The sequence below is a fragment of the Salmo salar genome, chromosome ssa02 (genome assembly GCF_905237065.1).
Source record: "Salmo salar chromosome ssa02, Ssal_v3.1, whole genome shotgun sequence".
Lineage (NCBI taxonomy): Eukaryota > Metazoa > Chordata > Actinopteri > Salmoniformes > Salmonidae > Salmo > Salmo salar.
In genome coordinates, this window is record NC_059443.1 from 30,182,346 (window position 1) to 30,204,588 (window position 22,243).

At 43.8% G+C, this 22,243-nt stretch overlaps 1 protein-coding gene across 2 annotated transcripts in view; it reads right to left on the bottom strand.

Annotated features, from left to right (window-relative positions):
- The window catches only part of LOC106579057 (zinc finger protein ZFPM2), a 184,060-nt gene that overhangs the window by 121,574 nt on the left and 40,243 nt on the right, over positions 1–22,243 (bottom strand). The window contains exon 2 of one of the 2 annotated variants that reach the window (XM_045701935.1): positions 22,229–22,243. This exon is cut by the window's right edge and continues 147 nt beyond it. The exons of the other annotated variant lie outside the window; for it this stretch is intronic. Coding sequence (XP_045557891.1) covers positions 22,229–22,243 — 15 coding nt within the window. The remainder of the gene's footprint in view (positions 1–22,228) is intronic. 2 annotated transcript variants of the gene reach the window in all.

The window sequence follows — 22,243 nt, forward strand, 5'->3', positions numbered from 1 at the left end:
CAGATATACATACAGGGAGAGATACAGATATACATAGAGGGAGAGATACAGAGACAGAGATACATAGAGGGAGAGAGACAGATATACATAGAGGGAGAGATACAGAGACAGATATACATACAGGGAGAGAGATTCAGAGACAGAGATACATAGAGGGAGAGAGACAGATATACATAGAGGGAGAGAGACAGAGACAGAGATACATAGAGGGAGAGAGACAGATATACATAGAGGGAGAGAGACAGAGACAGATATACATAGAGGGAAAGAGACAGAGACAGAGATACATAGAGGGAGAGAGACAGAGACAGAGATACATAGAGGGAGAGATACAGATATACATAGAGGGAGAGAGACAGACACAGATATACATAGAGGGAGAGAGACAGAGACAGATATACATAGAGGGAGAGAGACAGACACAGATATACATAGAGGGAGAGATACAGAGAGACAGAGACAGATATACATAGAGACAGAGACAGATATACATAGAGGGAGAGAGAGACACATAGAGGGAGAGAGACAGAGACAGATATACATAGAGGGAAAGAGACAGAGACAGAGATACATAGAGGGAGAGATACAGAGACAGATATACATACAGGGAGAGATACAGATATACATAGAGGGAGAGATACAGAGACAGAGATACATAGAAGGAGAGAGACAGATATACATAGAGGGAGAGATACAGAGACAGATATACATACAGGGAGAGAGATTCAGAGACAGAGATACATAGAGGGAGAGAGACAGATATACATAGAGGGAGAGAGACAGAGACAGAGATACATAGAGGGAGAGAGACAGATATACATAGAGGGAGAGAGACAGAGACAGATATACATAGAGGGAAAGAGACAGAGACAGAGATACATAGAGGGAGAGAGACAGAGACAGAGATACATAGAGGGAGAGATACAGATATACATAGAGGGAGAGAGACAGACACAGATATACATAGAGGGAGAGAGACAGAGACAGATATACATAGAGGGAGAGAGACAGACACAGATATACATAGAGGGAGAGATACAGAGAGACAGAGACAGATATACATAGAGACAGAGACAGATATACATAGAGGGAGAGAGAGACACATAGAGGGAGAGAGACAGAGAGACAGAGACAGATATACATAGAGGGAGAGAGACAGAGAGACAGAGACAGATATACATAGAGGGAGAGAGACAGACACAGATATACATAGTGGGAGAGAGACAGACACAGATATACATAGAGGGAGAGAGACAGAGACAGATATACATAGAGGGAGAGAAACAGAGACAGATATACATAGAGGGAGAGACACAGAGACAGATATACATAGAGGGAAAGAGACAGAGACAGAGATACATAGAGGGAGAGATACAGAGACAGATATACATAGAGGGAGAGAGACAGAGATACATAGAGGGAGAGAGACAGAGACAGATATACATAGAGGGAAAGAGACAGAGACAGAGATACATAGAGGGAGAGATACAGAGACAGATATACATAGAGGGAGAGAGACAGAGATACATAGAGGGAGAGAGACAGAGACACATAGAGGGAGAGACAGAGACAGAGATACATAGAGGGAGAGACACAGAGACAGAGATACATAGAGGGAGAGATACAGAGACAGAGATACATAGAGGGAGAGAGACAGAGACAGATATACATAGAGGGAGAGAAACAGAGACAGATATACATAGAGGGAGAGACACAGAGACAGAGATACATAGAGGGAGAGATTCAGAGACAGATACACATAGAGGGAGAGAGACAGAGACAGAGATACAAAGAGGGAGAGAGACAGAGACAGAGATACATAGAGGGAGAGAGACAGAGACAGATATACATAGAAGGAGAGATACAGAGACACATGGAGGGAGAGAGACAGATATACATAGAGGGAGAGACACAGAGACAGAGATACATAGAGGGAGAGAGACAGATATACATAGAGGGAGAGACACAGAGACAGAGATAGATAGAGGGAGAGAGAAAGATATACATAGAGGGAAAGAGACAGAGACAGAGATACATAGAGGGAGAGAGACAGAGATACATAGAGGGAGAGAGACAGAGACAGATACACATAGAGGGAGAGAGACAGATATACATAGAGGGAGAGAGATTCAGAGACAGAGATACATAGAGGGAGAGATACAGAGACAGATACACATAGAGGGAGAGAGACAGATATACATAGAGGGAGAGAGACAGAGACAGAGATACATAGAGGGAGAGATACAGAGACAGAGATACATAGAGGGAGAGAGACAGAGACAGATATACATAGAGGGAAAGAGACAGAGACAGAGATACATAGAGGGAGAGAGACAGATATACATAGAGGGAGAGAGATTCAGAGACAGATATACATAGAGGGAGAGATACAGAGACAGAGATACATAGAGGGAGAGAGACAGATATACATAGAGGGAGAGAGAGAGAGACAGATATACATAGAGGGAGAGAGACAGAGACAGAGATACATAGAGGGAGAGAGACAGATATACATAGAGGGAGAGAGACAGAGACAGATATACATAGAGGGAAAGAGACAGAGACAGAGATACATAGAGGGAGAGAGACAGAGACAGAGATACATAGAGGGAGAGATACAGATATACATAGAGGGAGAGAGACAGACACAGATATACATAGAGGGAGAGAGACAGAGACAGATATACATAGAGGGAAAGAGACAGACACAGATATACATAGAGGGAGAGATACAGAGAGACAGAGACAGATATACATAGAGACAGAGACAGATATACATAGAGGGAGAGAGAGACCCATAGAGGGAGAGAGACAGAGAGACAGAGACATATATACATAGAGGGAGAGAGACAGAGAGACAGAGACAGATATACATAGAGGGAGAGAGACAGACACAGATATACATAGAGGGAGAGAGACAGAGACAGATATACATAGAGGGAGAGAGACAGACACAGATATACATAGAGGGAGAGAGACAGAGACAGATATACATAGAGGGAGAGAGACAGAGACAGATATACATAGAGACAGAGACAGATATACATAGAGGGAGAGAGAGACACATAGAGGGAGAGAGACAGAGAGACAGAGACAGATATACATAGAGAGACAGAGATACATAGAAGGAGAGAGACAGAGACAGAGATACATAGAGGGAGAGAGACAGAGACAGATATACATAGAGGGAGAGAGACAGAGAGACAGAGACAGATATACATAGAGACAGAGACAGATATACATAGAGGGAGAGAGAGACACATAGAGGGAGAGAGACAGAGACAGATATACATAGAGGGTGAGAGAGACACATAGAGGGAGAGAAACAGAGAGACATAGAGGGAGAGATATAGAGACAGAGATACATAGAGGGAGAGAGACAGAGATACATAGAGGGAGAGAGACAGATATACATAGAGGGAGAGAGACAGAGACAGATACACATAGAGGGAGAGAGACAGAGACAGATATACATAGAGGGAGAGAGACAGATATACATAGAGGGAGAGAGACAGAGACAAAGATACATAGAGGGAGAGAGACAGAGACAGATATACATAGAGGGAGAGAGACAAAGACAAAGATACATACAGGCAAAGAGACAGAGACAGATACACAGAGGGAGAGAGAGAGATATACATAGAGGGAGAGAGACAAAGACAGAGATATATAGAGGGAGAGAGACAAAGCCAGAGATACATAGAGGGAGAGAGAGAGAGACAGAAATACATAGAGGGAGAGAGACAGAGATACATAGAGAGAGAGACAGATATACATAGAGCTTGAGAGACAGAGATACATAGAGGGAGAGAGACAGAGACAGATATACATAGAGGGAGAGAGAGAGAGAGACAGAGATACATAGAGGGAGAGAGAGAGAGATACATAGAGAGAGAGACAGATATACATAGAGCTTGAGAGACAGATATACATAGAGGGAGAGAGACAGAGATACAGAGAGGGAGAGAGACAGAGACAGATATACATAGAGGGAGAGAGACAGAGACAGATATACATAGAGGGAGAGAGACAGAGATACAGAGAGGGAGAGAGACAGAGACAGATATACATAGAGGGAGAGAGACAGAGACAGATATACATAGAGGGAGAGAGACAGAGACAGAGATACATAGAGAGAGAGAGAGAGACAGATACAGAGAGGGAGAGAGACAGAGACAGAGATACATAGAGGGAGAGAGAGAGAGACAGATACACATAGAGGGAGAGATACAGAGAGGGAGAGAGACAGAGACAGAGATACATAGAGGGAGAGAGAGAGAGACAGATACACATAGAGGGAGAGATACAGACACAGATATACATAGAGGGAGAGAGATTCAGAGACAGATATACATAGAGGGAGAGACAGATATACATAGAGGGAGAGAGACAGAGACAGATATACATAGAGGGAGAGAGACAGATATACATAGAGGGAGAGAGAGAGTGACAGATATACATAGAGGGAGAGAGAGAGTGACAGATATACATAGAGGGAGAGAGAGAGAGACAGATATACATAGAGGGAGAGATACAGAGACTGATATACATAGAGGGAGAGAGATTCAGAGACAGATATACATAGAGGGAGAGACAGATATACATAGAGGGAGAGAGACAGAGACAGATATACATAGAGGGAGAGAGACAGATATACATAGAGGGAGAGAGAGAGTGACAGATATACATAGAGGGAGAGAGAGAGTGACAGATATACATAGAGGGGGAGAGACAGATATACATAGAGGGAGAGAGACAGAGACAGATATACATAGAGGGAGAGAGACAGAGACAGATATACATAGAGGGAGAGAGAGACACATAGAGGGAGAGAGACAGAGACAGATATACCTAGAGGGAGAGAGACAGATATACATAGAGGGAGAGAGACAGAGACAGATATACATAGAGGGAGAGAGACAGAGACTGAGACACATAGAGGGAGAGAGATAGAGACAGATATACATAGAGGGAGAGAGACAGAGACTGAGACACATAGAGGGAGAGAGACAGATACATAGATGGAGAGAGACAGAGACAGAGATACATAGAGGGAGAGAGACAGAGACTGAGACACATAGAGGGAGAGAGACAGAGACAGATATACATAGAGGGAGAGAGACAGAGACAGAAATACATAGAGGGAGAGAGACAGAGACTGAGACACAGAGGGAGAGAGACAGAGACAGATATACATAGATGGAGAGAGACAGAGACAGAGATACATAGAGCTTGAGAGACAGATATACATAGAGGGAGAGAGGGAGAGATACATAGAGGGAGAGAGACAGAGACAGATATACATAGAGGGAGAGAGACAGAGACTGAGACACATAGAGGGAGAGAGACAGAGACAGATATACATAGATGGAGAGAGACAGAGACAGAGATACATAGAGGGAGAGAGACAGAGACTGAGACACATAGAGGGAGAGAGACAGAGACAGATATACATAGAGGGAGAGAGACAGAGACAGATATACATAGAGGGAGAGATACAGAGACAGATATACATAGAGCTTGAGAGACAGATATACATAGAGGGAGAGAGGGAGAGATACATAGAGGGAGAGAGACAGAGACAGATATACATAGAGGGAGAGAGACAGAGACAGAGATACATAGAGGGAGAGAGAGAGAGACAGAGATACATAGAGGGAGAGAGAGAGAGACAGATATACATAGAGGGAGAGAGAGAGAGACAGAGATAAATAGAGGGAGAGAGACAGAGACAGAGATACATAGAGAGAGAGAGACAGAGACAGAGATACATAGAGGGAGAGATACAGAGATACATAGAGGGAGAGAGAGAGAGAGACAGAGATACATAGAGGGAGAGAGACAGAGATACATAGAGGGAGAGAGAGAGAGACAGAGATACATAGAGGGAGAGAGAGAGAGACAGATATATATAGAGGGAGAGAGACAGATATACATAGAGGGAGAGAGACAGAGAGACAGAGACAGAAATACATAGAGGGAGAGAGACAGAGATACATAGAGGGAGAGAGAGAGAGACAGAGATACATAGAGGGAGAGAGACAGAGAGAGATACATAGAGGGAGAGATACAGAGAGAGATACATAGAGGGAGAGAGACAAAGACAGAAATACATAGAGAGAGAGACAGATATACGTAGAGCTTGAGAGACAGATATACATAGAGGGAGAGAGACAGAGATACATAGAGGGAGAGAGAGAGACAGATATACATAGAGGGAGAGAGACAGAGACAGAGACAGATATACATAGAGGGAGAGAGAGAGAGACAGATATACATAGAGGGAGAGAGACAGAGACAGATATACATAGAGGGAGAGAGACAGATATACATAGAGGGAGAGAGACAGAGACAGATATACATAGAGGGAGAGAGACAGATATACATAGAGGGAGAGAGACAGACACAGATATACAAAGAGGGAGAGAGACAGAGACAGATATACATAGAGGGAGAGAGACAGAGATACATAGAGAAAGAGACAGATATACATAGAGCTTGAGAGACAGAGAAACAAAGAGGGAGAGAGACAGAGATACATAGAGGGAGAGAGACAGATATACATAGAGGGAGAGAGACAGATATACATAGAGGGAAAGACAGACATAAATAGAGGGAGAGAGACAGAGACAGAGATACATAGAGGGAGAGAGAGAGAGAGAGACAGAGATACATAGAGGGAGAGAGATAGAGATACATAGAGAGAGAGAGACAGATATACATAGAGGGAGAGAGACAGACACAGATATACATAGAGGGAGAGAGACAGAGACAGATATACAGAGAGGGAGAGAGACAGAGATACATAGAGGGAGAGAGACAGAGACAGATATACATAGAGGGAGAGAGAGAGAGACAGAGATACATAGAGGGAGAGAGAGAGAGACAGATATACATAGAGGGAGAGAGAGAGAGACAGAGATAAATAGAGGGAGAGAGACAGAGACAGATACACATAGAGGGAGAGAGACAGAGACAGATACACATAGAGGGAGAGAGACAGAGACAGATATACATAGAGGGAGAGATACAGAGACAGAAATACATAGAGGGAGAGAGACAGAGACAGATATACATAGAGGGAGAGAGACAGAGACAGATATACATAGAGGGAGAGAGACAGAGACAGAAATACATAGAGGGAGAGAGACAGAGACTGAGACACATAGAGGGAGAGAGACAGAGACAGATATACATAGATGGAGAGAGACAGAGACAGAGATACATAGAGCTTGAGAGACAGATATACATAGAGGGAGAGAGGGAGAGATACATAGAGGGAGAGAGACAGAGACAGATATACATAGAGGGAGAGAGACAGAGACTGAGACACATAGAGGGAGAGAGACAGAGACAGATATACATAGATGGAGAGAGACAGAGACAGAGATACATAGAGGGAGAGAGACAGAGACTGAGACACATAGAGGGAGAGAGACAGAGACAGATATACATAGAGGGAGAGAGACAGAGACAGATATACATAGAGGGAGAGATACAGAGACAGATATACATAGAGCTTGAGAGACAGATATACATAGAGGGAGAGAGGGAGAGATACATAGAGGGAGAGAGACAGAGACAGATATACATAGAGGGAGAGAGACAGAGACAGAGATACATAGAGGGAGAGAGAGAGAGACAGAGATACATAGAGGGAGAGAGAGAGAGACAGATATACATAGAGGGAGAGAGAGAGAGACAGAGATAAATAGAGGGAGAGAGACAGAGACAGAGATACATAGAGGGAGAGAGACAGAGACAGAGATACATAGAGGGAGAGATACAGAGATACATAGAGGGAGAGAGAGAGAGACAGAGATACATAGAGGGAGAGAGACAGAGATACATAGAGGGAGAGAGAGAGAGACAGAGATACATAGAGGGAGAGAGAGAGACAGATATACATAGAGGGAGAGAGACAGATATACATAGAGGGAGAGAGACAGAGAGACAGAGACAGAAATACATAGAGGGAGAGAGACAGAGATACATAGAGGGAGAGAGAGAGAGACAGAGATACATAGAGGGAGAGAGACAGAGAGAGATACATAGAGGGAGAGATACAGAGAGAGATACATAGAGGGAGAGAGACAAAGACAGAAATACATAGAGAGAGAGACAGATATACGTAGAGCTTGAGAGACAGATATACATAGAGGGAGAGAGACAGAGACAGAAATACATAGAGGGAGAGAGACAGAGATACATAGAGGGAGAGAGAGAGACAGATATACATAGAGGGAGAGAGAGAGAGACAGAGACAGAGACAGATATACATAGAGGGAGAGAGAGAGAGACAGATATACATAGAGGGAGAGAGACAGAGACAGATATACATAGAGGGAGAGAGACAGATATACATAGAGGGAGAGAGACAGAGACAGATATACATAGAGGGAGAGAGACAGATATACATAGAGGGAGAGAGACAGACACAGATATACAAAGAGGGAGAGAGACAGAGACAGATATACATAGAGGGCGAGAGACAGAGATACATAGAGAAAGAGACAGATATACATAGAGCTTGAGAGACAGAGAAACAAAGAGGGAGAGAGACAGAGATACATAGAGGGAGAGAGGGAGAGACAGATATACATAGAGGGAGAGAGACAGATATACATAGAGGGAAAGACAGACATAAATAGAGGGAGAGAGACAGAGACAGAGATACATAGAGGGAGAGAGAGAGAGAGACAGAGATACATAGAGGGAGAGAGAGAGAGATACATAGAGAGAGAGAGACAGATATACATAGAGGGAGAGAGACAGACACAGATATACATAGAGGGAGAGAGACAGAGACAGATATACATAGAGGGAGAGATACAGATATACATAGAGGGAGAGAGACAGAGACAGATATACATAGAGGGAGAGATACAGATATACATAGAGGGAGAGAGACAGAGACAGATATACATAGAGGGAGAGAGACAGAGATACATAGAGGGAGAGAGACAGAGACAGATATACATAGAGGGAGAGAGATACAGATATACATAGAGGGAGAGAGAGACACATAGAGGGAGAGAGACAGAGACAGATATACATAGAGGGAGAGATACAGATATACATAGAGGGAGAGAGACAGAGACAGATATACATAGAGGGAGAGAGATACAGACACAGATATACATAGAGGGAGAGAGACAGATATACATAGAGGGAGAGAGACAGACACAGATATACATAGAGGGAGAGAGACAGAGACAGATATACATAGAGGGAGAGAGACAGAGATACATAGAGGGAGAGAGACAGAGACAGAGATACATAGAGGGAGAGATACAGACACAGATATACATAGAGGGAAAGAGACAGATATACATAGAGGGAGAGAGAGACACATAGAGGGAGAGAGACAGAGAGACAGAGACAGATATACATAGAGAGAGAGAGACATAGAGGGAGACAGACAGAGACAGATATACATAGAGGGAGAGATACAGACACAGAGATACATAGAGGGAGATAGACAGAGACAGATATACATAGAGGGAGAGAGAGATATACATAGAGGGAAAGAGACAGACACAGAAATACATAGAGGGAGAGACACAGATATACATAGAGGGAGAGAGACAGAGACAGATATACATAGAGGGAGAGAGACAGAGACAGATATACATAGAGGGAGAGAGACAGAGATACATAGAGGGAGAGAGACAGAGACTGAGACACATAGAGGGAGAGAGACAGAGACAGATATACATAGAGGGAGAGAGACAGAGATACATAGAGGGAGAGAGACAGAGACTGAGACACATAGAGGGAGAGAGACAGATACATAGATGGAGAGAGACAGAGACAGAGATACATAGAGGGAGAGAGACAGATACATAGATGGAGAGAGACAGAGACAGAGATACATAGAGGGAGAGAGACAGAGACTGAGACACATAGAGGGAGAGAGACAGAGACAGATATACATAGAGGGAGAGAGACAGAGACTGAGACACATAGAGGGAGAGAGACAGAGACAGAAATACATAGAGGGAGAGATACAGAGACAGATATACATAGAGCTTGAGAGACAGATATACATAGAGGGAGAGAGGGAGAGATACATAGAGGGAGAGAGACAGAGACAGATATACATAGAGGGAGAGAGACAGAGACAGATATACGTAGAGCTTGAGAGACAGATATACATAGAGGGAGAGAGGGAGAGATACATAGAGGGAGAGAGACAGAGACAGATATACATAGAGGGAGAGAGACAGAGACAGATATACATAGAGGGAGAGAGACAGAGATACATAGAGGGAGAGAGAGAGAGACAGATATACATAGAGGGAGAGAGAGAGAGACAGAGATACATAGAGGGAGAGAGACAGAGACAGAGATACATAGAGGGAGAGAGACAGAGACAGATATACATAGAGGAGAGAGAGAGAGACAGATATACATAGAGGGAGAGAGAGAGAGACAGATATACATAGAGGGAGAGAGACAGATATACATAGAGGGAGAGAGACAGAGACAGATATACATAGAGGGAGAGAGACAGATATACATAGAGGGAGAGAGACAGAGACAGATTAATACGGGAGAGAACAGAGACAGAGATACATAGAGGGAGAGAGACAGAGATACATAGAGGGAGAGAGACAGAGACAGAGATACATAGAGGGAGAGAGACAGATATACATAGAGGGAGAGAGACAGAGACAGATATACATAGAGGGAGAGACAGAGACAGAGATACATAGAGGGAGAGAGACAGAGACAGAGATACATAGAGGGAGAGAGACAGATATACAAGAGGGAGAGAGACAGAGACAGATATACATAGAGGGAGAGAGACAGAGACAGATATACATAGAGGGAGAGAGACAGACACAGATATACATAGAGGGATAGAGAGACAGAGACAGATATACATAGAGACAGAGACAGATATACATAGAGGGAGAGAGAGACACATAGAGGGAGAGAGACAGAGACAGATATACATAGAGGGAAAGAGACAGAGACAGAGATACATAGAGGGAGAGATACAGAGACAGATATACATACAGGGAGAGAGACAGATATACATAGAGGAGAGAGATACAGAGACAGAGATACATAGAAGGAGAGAGACAGATATACATAGAGGGAGAGATACAGAGACAGATATACATACAGGGAGAGAGATTCAGAGACAGAGATACATAGAGGGAGAGAGACAGATATACATAGAGGGAGAGAGACAGAGACAGAGATACATAGAGGGAGAGAGACAGATATACATAGAGGGAGAGAGACAGAGACAGATATACATAGAGGGAAAGAGACAGAGACAGAGATACATAGAGGGAGAGAGACAGAGACAGAGATACATAGAGGGAGAGAGACAGATATACATAGAGGGAGAGAGACAGACACAGATATACATAGAGGGAGAGAGACAGAGACAGATATACATAGAGGGAGAGAGACAGACACAGATATACATAGAGGAGAGATACAGAGAGACAGAGACAGATATACATAGAGACAGAGACAGATATACATAGAGGGAGAGAGAGACACATAGAGGGAGAGAGACAGAGAGACAGAGACAGATATACATAGAGGAGAGAGACAGAGAGACAGAGACAGATATACATAGAGGGAGAGAGACAGACACAGATATACATAGTGGGAGAGAGACAGACACAGATATACATAGAGGGAGAGAGACAGAGACAGATATACATAGAGGGAGAGAGACAGAGACAGATATACATAGAGGGAGAGACACAGAGACAGATATACATAGAGGGAAAGAGACAGAGACAGAGATACATAGAGGGAGAGAGACAGAGACAGATATACATAGAGGGAGAGAGACAGAGATACATAGAGGGAGAGAGACAGAGACAGATATACATAGAGGGAAAGAGACAGAGACAGAGATACATAGAGGGAGAGAGACAGAGACAGATATACATAGAGGGAGAGAGACAGAGATACATAGAGGGAGAGAGACAGAGACACATAGAGGGAGAGACAGAGACAGAGATACATAGAGGAGAGACACAGAGACAGAGATACATAGAGGGAGAGAGACAGAGACAGAGATACATAGAGGGAGAGAGACAGAGACAGATATACATAGAGGGAGAGAGACAGAGACAGATATACATAGAGGGAGAGACACAGAGACAGAGATACATAGAGGGAGAGATTCAGAGACAGATACACATAGAGGGAGAGAGACAGAGACAGAGATACAAAGAGGGAGAGAGACAGAGACAGAGATACATAGAGGGAGAGAGACAGAGACAGATATACATAGAAGGAGAGATACAGAGACACATGGAGGGAGAGAGACAGATATACATAGAGGGAGAGACACAGAGACAGAGATACATAGAGGGAGAGAGACAGATATACATAGAGGGAGAGACACAGAGACAGAGATAGATAGAGGGAGAGAGAAAGACATACATAGAGGGAAAGAGACAGAGACAGAGATACATAGAGGGAGAGAGACAGAGATACATAGAGGGAGAGAGACAGAGACAGATACACATAGAGGGAGAGAGACAGATATACATAGAGGGAGAGAGACAGAGACAGAGATACATAGAGGGAGAGAGACAGAGACAGATACACATAGAGGGAGAGAGAGAGACAGATATACATAGAGGGAGAGAGACAGAGACAGAGATACATAGAGGGAGAGAGACAGAGACAGAGATACATAGAGGGAGAGAGACAGAGACAGATATACATAGAGGGAAAGAGACAGAGACAGAGATACATAGAGGGAGAGAGACAGATATACATAGAGGGAGAGAGACAGACACAGATATACAAAGAGGGAGAGAGACAGAGATACATAGAGAAAGAGACAGATATACATAGAGGGAGAGAGAGACAGATATACATAGAGGGAGAGAGACAGAGACAGATATACATAGAGGGAGAGAGACAGATATACATAGAGGGAGAGAGACAGAGACAGATATACATAGAGGGAGAGAGACAGAGACAGAGATACATAGAGGGAGAGAGACAGAGACAGATATACATAGAGGAGAGAGACAGATATACATAGAGGGAGAGAGACAGACACAGATATACATAGAGGGAGAGAGACAGAGACAGATATACATAGAGGGAAAGAGACAGAGACAGATATACATAGAGGGAGAGATACAGAGAGACAGAGACAGATATACATAGAGACAGAGACAGATATACATAGAGGGAGAGAGAGACCCATAGAGGGAGAGAGACAGAGAGACAGAGACATACATAGAGGGAGAGAGACAGAGAGACAGAGACAGATATACATAGAGGGAGAGAGACAGACACAGATATACATAGAGGGAGAGAGACAGAGACAGATATACATAGAGGGAGAGAGACAGACACAGATATACATAGAGGGAGAGAGACAGAGACAGATATACATAGAGGGAGAGAGACAGAGACAGATATACATGAGAGACAGAGACAGATATACATAGAGGAGAGAGAGACACATAGAGGGAGAGAGACAGAGAGACAGAGACAGATATACATAGAGGGAGAGAGACAGAGATACATAGAAGGAGAGAGACAGAGACAGAGATACATAGAGGGAGAGAGACAGAGACAGATATACATAGAGGGAGAGAGACAAGAGACAGAGACAGATATACATAGAGACAGAGACAGATATACATAGAGGAGAGAGAGATACATAGAGGAGAGAGACAGAGACAGATATACATAGAGGAGAGAGAGACACATAGAGGGAGAGAAACAGAGAGACATAGAGGAGAGATAGAGACAGAGATACATAGAGGGAGAGAGACAGAGATACATAGAGGGAGAGAGACAGATATACATAGAGGGAGAGAGACAGAGACAGATATACATAGAGGGAGAGAGACAGAGACAGATATACATAGAGGGAGAGAGACAGATATACATAGAGGAGAGAGAGAGACAGAGATACATAGAGGGAGAGAGACAGAGACAGATATACATAGAGGGAGAGAGACAAAGACAAGATACATAGAGGGAGAGAGACAGAGACAGATACACAGAGGGAGAGAGAGAGATATACATAGAGGGAGAGAGACAGAGACAGAGATATATAGAGGGAGAGAGACAGAGACAGAGATACATAGAGGGAGAGAGAGAGAGACAGAAATACATAGAGGGAGAGAGACAGAGATACATAGAGGGAGAGAGACAGATACATAGAGGGAGAGACAGAGATACATAGAGGGAGAGAGACAGAGACAGATATACATAGAGGGGAGAGAGAGAGAGACAGAGATACATAGAGGGAGAGAGAGAGAGATACATAGAGAGAGAGACAGATATACATAGAGCGTGAGAGACAGATATACATAGAGGGAGAGAGAGACAGAGATACAGAGAGGGAGAGAGACAGAGACAGATATACATAGAGGGAGAGAGACAGAGACAGATATACATAGAGGGAGAGAGACAGAGATACATAGAGAAAGAGACAGAGATACATAGAGGGAGAGAGACAGACACAGATATACAAAGAGGGAGAGAGACAGAGATACATAGAGAAGAGGAGAGACAGATATACAGAGAGGGAGAGAGAGAGACAGAGATACATAGAGGGAGAGAGAGAGAGACAGATATACATAGGGAACAGAGAGGGAGAGAGACAGAGACAGAGATACATAGAGGGAGAGAGACAGACACAGATATACAAAGAGGGAGAGAGACAGAGACAGATATACATAGAGGGAGAGAGACAGAGACTGAGATACATAGAGGGAGAGAGAGAGAGAGAGACAGAGATACATAGAGGGAGAGAGGGAGAGACAGATATACATAGAGGGAGAGAGACAGAGACAGAGATACATAGAGGGAGAGAGAGAGAGAGAGACAGAGATACATAGAGGGAGAGAGACAGAGACAGATATACATAGAGGGAGAGAGACAGAGACTGAGACACAGAGGGAGAGAGACAGAGACAGATATACATAGAGGGAGAGAGACAGAGACAGATATACATAGAGGAAGAGAGACAGAGACTGAGACACATAGAGGGAGAGAGACAGATACATAGAGGGAGAGAGACAGAGACAGAGATACATAGAGGGAGAGAGACAGAGACTGAGACACATAGAGGGAGAGAGACAGAGACAGATATACATAGAGGGAGAGAGACAGAGACAGATATACATAGAGGGAGAGAGACAGAGACTGAGACACAGAGGGAGAGAGACAGATACATAGAGGGAGAGAGACAGAGACAGAGATACATAGAGGGAGAGAGACAGAGACTGAGACACATAGAGGGAGAGAGACAGAGACAGATATACATAGAGGGAGAGAGACAGAGACTGAGACACATAGAGGGAGAGAGACAGATACATAGAGGGAGAGCGACAGAGACAGAGATACATAGAGGGAGAGAGACAGAGACTGAGACACATAGAGGGAGAGAGACAGAGACAGATATACATAGAGGGAGAGAGACAGAGACAGAAATACATAGAGGAGAGAACGGAGAGAACAGAGACAGATATACATAGAGCAGAGGAGAGACAGATATACATAGAGGGAGAGAGGGAGAGATACATAGAGGGAGAGAGACAGAGACAGATATACATAGAGGGAGAGAGACAGAGACGAGATACATAGAGGGAGAGAGCAGAGACAGATATACATAGAGGGAGAGAGAGAGACAGAGATACATAGAGGGAGAGAGAGAGACAGATACACATAGAGGGAGAGAGACAGAGACAGAGATACATAGAGGGAGAGAGACAGAGACAGAGATACATAGAGGGAGAGAGAGAGAGACAGATATACATAGAGGAGAGACAGATATACATAGAGGAGAGAGGCAGAGATACATAGAGGGAGAGAGAGAGAGACAGATATACATAGAGGGAGAGAGACAGAGACAGAGATACATAGAGGGAGAGAGAGAGAGACAGAGATACATAGAGGGGGGAGAGAGACAGATATACATAGAGGGAGAGAGAGAGAGACAGAGATACATAGAGGGAGAGAGACAGAGACAGAGATACATAGAGGGAGAGAGACAGAGACAGATATACATAGAGGGAGAGAGACAGATATACATAGAGGGAGAGAGAGAGAGAGACAGAGATACATAGAGGGAGAGAGACAGAGATACATAGAGGGAGAGAGACAGAGATACATAGAGAAAGAGACAGATATACATAGAGCTTGAGAGACAGAGATACATAGAGGGAGAGAGACAGAGATACATAGAGAGAGAGACAGATATACATAGAGCTTGAGAGACAGAGAAACAAAGAAGGAGAGAGAGAGACAGAGATACATAGAGGGAGAGAGGGAGAGACAGATATACATAGAGGGAAAGACAGACATAAATAGAGGGAGAGAGACAGAGACAGAGATACATAGAGGGAGGGAGGGAGAGAGAGAGAGAGAGAGACAGAGATACATAGAGGGAGAGAGAGAGAGAGAGAGAGAGAGACAGAGATACATAGAGGGAGAGAGACAGAGATACATAGAGAGAGAGACAGATATACATAGAGGGAGAGAGACAGAGAGAGAGATACATAGAGGGAGAGAGACAGATACATAGAGGGAGAGAGACAGAGACAGAGATACATAGAGGGAGAGAGACAGAGACTGAGACACATAGAGGGAGAGAGACAGAGACAGATATACAGAGAGGGAGAGAGACAGAGATACATAGAGGGAGAGAGACAGAGACAGATATACATAGAGGGAGAGAGAGAGAGACAGAGATACATAGAGGGAAAGACAGACATAAATAGAGGGAGAGAGACAGATATACATAGAGAGACAGAGACTGAGACACATAGAGGGAGAGAGACAGAGACAGATACACATAGAGGGAGAGAGACAGAGATACATAGAGGGAAAGACAGACATAAATAGAGGGAGAGAGACAGAGACAGAGATACATAGAGGGAAAGACAGACATAAATAGAGGGAGAGAGACAGAGACAGATATACATAGAGGGAGAAAGAGAGTGACAGAGATACAGAGAGGGAAAGACAGACATAAATAGAGGGAGAGAGACAGAGACAGATATACATAGAGGGAAAGACACAGAGACAGAGATACATAGAGGGAGAGACGCAGAGACAGAGATACATAGAGGGAAAGACACAGAGACAGAGATACATAGAGGGAGAGACACAGAGACAGAGATACATAGAGACAGAGAGACAGAGACAGATATACATAGAGGGAGAGACACAGAGACAGAGATACATAGAGGGAGAGAGACAGAGACAGATATACATACAGGGAGAGAGACAGATATAGATAGAGGAGATATACAGAGACAGATACATAGAGGGAGAGAGTCTGAGACAGATATACATAGAGGGAGAGATACAGACACAGAGATACATAGAGGGAGAGAGACAGAGACAGATATACATAGAGGGAGAGATACAGAGACAGAAATACATAGAGGGAGAGAGACAGAGACAGATATACATAGAGGGATAGAGACAGATATACATAGAGGGAGAGAGACAGAGACAGATATACATAGAGGGATAGAGACAGAGACAGATATTCATAGAGGGAGAGAGACAGAGACAGATACAGTTAGGGAATTAAGTATTTGATCCCCTGCTGATTTTGTACGTTTGCCCACTGACAAAGAAATGATCAGTCTATAATTGTAATGGTAGGTTTATTTGAACAGTGAGAGACAGTATAACAACAAAAAAATCCAGAAAAACGCATGTCAAAAATGTTATAAATTGATTTGCATTTTAATGAGGGAAATAAGTATTTGACCCCCTCTCAATCAGAAAGATTTCTGGCTCCCAGGTGTCTTTTATACAGGTAACGAGCTGAGATTAGGAGCACACTCTTAAAGGGAGTGCTCCTAATCTCAGCTTGTTACCTGTATAAAAGATACCTGTCCACAGAAGCAATCAATCAATCAGATTCCAAACTCTCCACCATGGCCAAGACCAAAGAGCTCTCCAAGGATGTCAGGGACAAGATTGTAGACCTACACAAGGCTGGATTGGGCTACAAAACCATCGCCAAGCAGCTTGGTGAGAAGGTGACAACAGTTGGTGCGATTATTCGCAAATGGAATAAACACAAAAGAACTGTCAATCTCCCTCGGACTGGGGCTCCATGCAAGATCTCACCTCGTGGAGTTGCAATGATCATGAGAACAGTGAGGAATCAGCCCAGAACTACACGGGAGGATCTTGTCAATGATCTCAAGGCAGCTGGGACCATAGTCACCAAGAAAACAATTGGTAACACACTACGCCGTGAAGGACTGAAATCCTGCAGCGCCCGCAAGGTCCCCTGCTCAAGAAAGCACATATATACATGCCCGTCTGAAGTTTGCCAATGAACATCTGAATGATTCAGAGGAAAACTGGGTGAAAGTGTTGTGGTCAGATGAGACCAAAATGGAGCTCTTTGGCATCAACTCAACTCGCCGTGTTTGGAGGAGGAATGCTGCCTATGACCCCAAGAACACCATCCCCACCGTCAAACATGGAGGTGGAAACATTATGCTTTGGGGGTGTTTTTCTGCTAAGAGGACAGGACAACTTCACCGCATCAAAGGGACGATGGACGGGGCCATGTACCGTCAAATCTTGGGTGAGAATCTCCTTCCCTCAGGCAGGGCATTGAAAATGGGTCGTGGATGGGTATTCCAGCATGACAATGACCCAAAACACACGGCCAAGGCAACAAAGGAGTGGCTCAAGAAGAAGCACATTAAGGTCCTGGAGTGGCCTAGCCAGTCTCCAGACCTTAATCCCATAGAAAATCTGTAGAGGGAGCTGAAGGTTCGAGTTGTCAAACGTCAGCCTCGAAACCTTAACCTGTTAGGGCTAGGGGGCAGTATTGACACAGCCGGATAAAAAACGTACCCGATTTAATCTGGTTAGTACTCCTGCCCAGTAACTAGAATATGCATATAATTATTGGCTTTGGATAGAAAACACCCTAAAGTTTCTAAAACTGTTTGAATGGTGTCTGTGAGTATAACAGAACTCATATGGCAGGCCAAAACCTGAGAAGATTCCATGCAGGAAGTGGCCTGTCTGAGAAGTTGTGTTTCATCTTGGCTCTTTTTATTGAAGACTGAGGATCTTTGCAATAACGTGACACTCCCTACGGCTCCCATAGGCTCTCAGAGCCCGGGAAAAAGCTGAACGATATCGAGGCAGGCTCTGGCTGAAACACTTTATCGCTTTTGGCAAGTGGCCGCTCAGAGTACTATGGGCTTAGGCGCGTGCCCGAGTCGACCAAATGCTTTCTTTTCTTTTGTCTGTTTACCTAAACGCAGATTCCCGGTCGGAATATTATCGCTTTTTTTTAGAAAAATGGCATAAAAATTGATTTTAAACAGCGGTTGACATGCTTCGAAGTACGGTAATGGAATATTTAGAATTTTTTTGTCAGGAATTGCGCCATGCTCGTCACCCTTATTTACCCTTTCGGATAGTGTCTTGAACGCACGAACAAAACGCCGCTGTTTGGATATAACGATGGATTATTTTGGACCAAACCAACATTTGTTATTGAAGTAGAAGTCCTGGGAGTGCATTCTGACGAAGACAGCAAAGGTAATAACATTTTTCTTATAGTAAATCTGACTTTGATGAGTGCTAAACTCGCTGGGTGTCTAAATAGCTAGCCCTGTGATGCCGGGCTATCTACTGAGAATATTGCAAAATGTGCTTTCACCGAAAAGCTATTTTAAAATCGGACATATCGAGTGCATAGAGGAGTTCTGTATCTATAATTCTTAAAATAATTGTTATGCTTTTTGTGAACGTTTATCGTGAGTAATTTAGTAAATTCACCGGCAGTGTTCGGTGGGAATGCTAGTCACATGCTAGTCACATGCTAATGTAAAAAGCTGGTTTTTGATATAAATATGAACTTGATTGAACAAAACATGCATGTATTGTATAACATAATGTCCTAGGGTTGTCATCTGATGAAGATCATCAAAGGTTAGTGCTACATTTAGCTGTGGTTTGGGTTTATGTGACATTATATGCTAGCTTGAAAAATGGGTGTCTGATTATTTCTGGCTGGGTACTCTGCTGACATAATCTAATGTTTTGCTTTTGTTGTAAAGCCTTTTTGAAATCGGACAGTGTGGTTAGATTAACGAGAGTCTTATCTTTAAAATGGTGTAAAATAGTAAAATGTTTGAAAAATTGAAGGTTTTGCATTTCTAAGGTATTTGAATAACGCGCCACGGGATTACACTGGCTGTTGAGCGTCCCACCTAGCCCATAGAGGTTAATGACTTGGAGAAGAAAAGCAAAGAGGAGTGGGACAAAATCCCTCCTGAGATGTGTACAAACCTGGTGGCCAACTACAAGAAACGTCTGACCTCTGTGATTGCCAACAAGGGTTTTGCCACCAAGTACTAAGTCATGTTTTGCAGAGGGGTCAAATACTTATTTCCCTCATTAAAATACAAATCATTTTATAACATTTTTTACATGCGTTTTTCTGGATTTTTTGTTGTTGTTATTCTGTCTCTCACTGTTCAAATAAACCTACCATTAAAATTATAGACTGATCATTTCTTTGTCAGTGGGCAAACGTACAAAATCGGCAGTGGATCAAATACTTTTTTCCCTCACTGTATACATAGAGGGAGAGAGACAGAGACAGAGACAGAGAGACAGAGAGAGACAGACAGAGAGACAGAGAGAGCCAGACAGAGAGACAGAGAGAGACAGACAGAGAGACAGAGAGACAGAGAGAGAGAAAGAGACAGAGAGAGAAAGAGAGAGAGAGAGAGAGACAGAGAGAGAGAGAGAGAGACAGATATACATAGAGACAGAGAGACAGAGAGAGAGAGAGACAGAGAGAGACAGAGAGAGACAGAGAGACAGAGAGACAGAGAGAGAGAGAGAGAGAGAGAGAGAGAGAGAGAGAGAGAGTGAGAGAGAGATACATAGAGACAGAGAGACAGAGACAGATATACATAGAGAGAGAAAGAGACAGAGAGAGAGAGAGAAAGAGAGAGAGAGAGAGAGACAGATATACATAGAGACAGAGAGACAGAGAGAGAGAGAGAGACAGAGAGAGACAGACAGAGACAGAGAGACAGAGAGACAGAGAGACAGAGAGAGAGAAAGACAGATATACATAGAGACAGAGAGACAGAGAGACAGAGAGAGAGAGAGAGAGAGAGAGAGAGAGAGAGAGAGAGATACATAGAGACAGAGAGACAGAGACAGATATACATAGAGACAGAGACACAAAGAGACAGAGACAGAGAGAAGGGAGAGAGAGAGAGAGAGAGACAGAGGGAGAGAGACAGAGAGAGGGAGAGAGACAGAGAGAGGGAGAGAGACAGAGAGAGAGAGAGAGAGAGAGAGAGAGAGAGAGACAGAGACAGAGAGAGGGAGAGAGACAGAGAGAGGGAGAGAGAGAGAGAGAGGCAGAGAGAAGGGAGAGACAGAGACAGAGAGAGAGACAAGGTAGAAAGAGAGAGAGAGAGACAGGGAGAAGGGAGAGAGAGAGAGAGAGAGAGAGACAGAGAGAAGGGAGAGAGAGAGAGAGAGAGACAGAGAGAAGGGAGAGACAGAGAGAGAGAGAGAGAGAGAGACAGAGAGAAGGGAGAGAGAGAGAGAGAGAGAGAGAGAAGGGAGAGACAGAGAGAGAGAGACAGAGAGAAGGGAGAGACAGAGAGAGAGAGAGAGAGAGAGAGAGACAGAGAGAGAGACAGAGAGACAGAGAGAAGGGAGAGACAGAGACAGAGAGAGAGACAGAGAGAAGGGAGAGACAGAGCGAGAGAGAGAGAGAGAGAGAGAGAGAGAGAGAGAGAGAGAGAGAGAGAGAGAGAGAGAGAGAGAGAGAGAGAGACAGTGTTGTGGGTGACATCTAGAACAACCACTGCTCTAAGGTACATTGTGTGAATCAGAACTAAAAGGTCCAACTCTGAACACAGAGATGCAGCAGCATTTCTCACATTGTTACATGTCCTGTCAGACTGCCCTGACTGTGTCCAGGTTTGGTTCTGTCTACCATGCCGTTCAAAGAGTTGGAAAATCTTATCAGTGACGTGAATGGGGAGTCAACCATTTTGGTCTACAAAAGACCACTGCAGGGTTCTCAACCTCTGCTGCTGTAACTACCATCTTAATAGTACAGTATGTATCCTGTAAATACTACAATTATTGAAATGTGGGACCATTTGTTGAACCCATTTATTTTAGTGTCTATGACTGTGGGTATTATTAAAACTAGGAGACCTATGAGAATGCAGGTCACCTTTGTTGCAGTAAT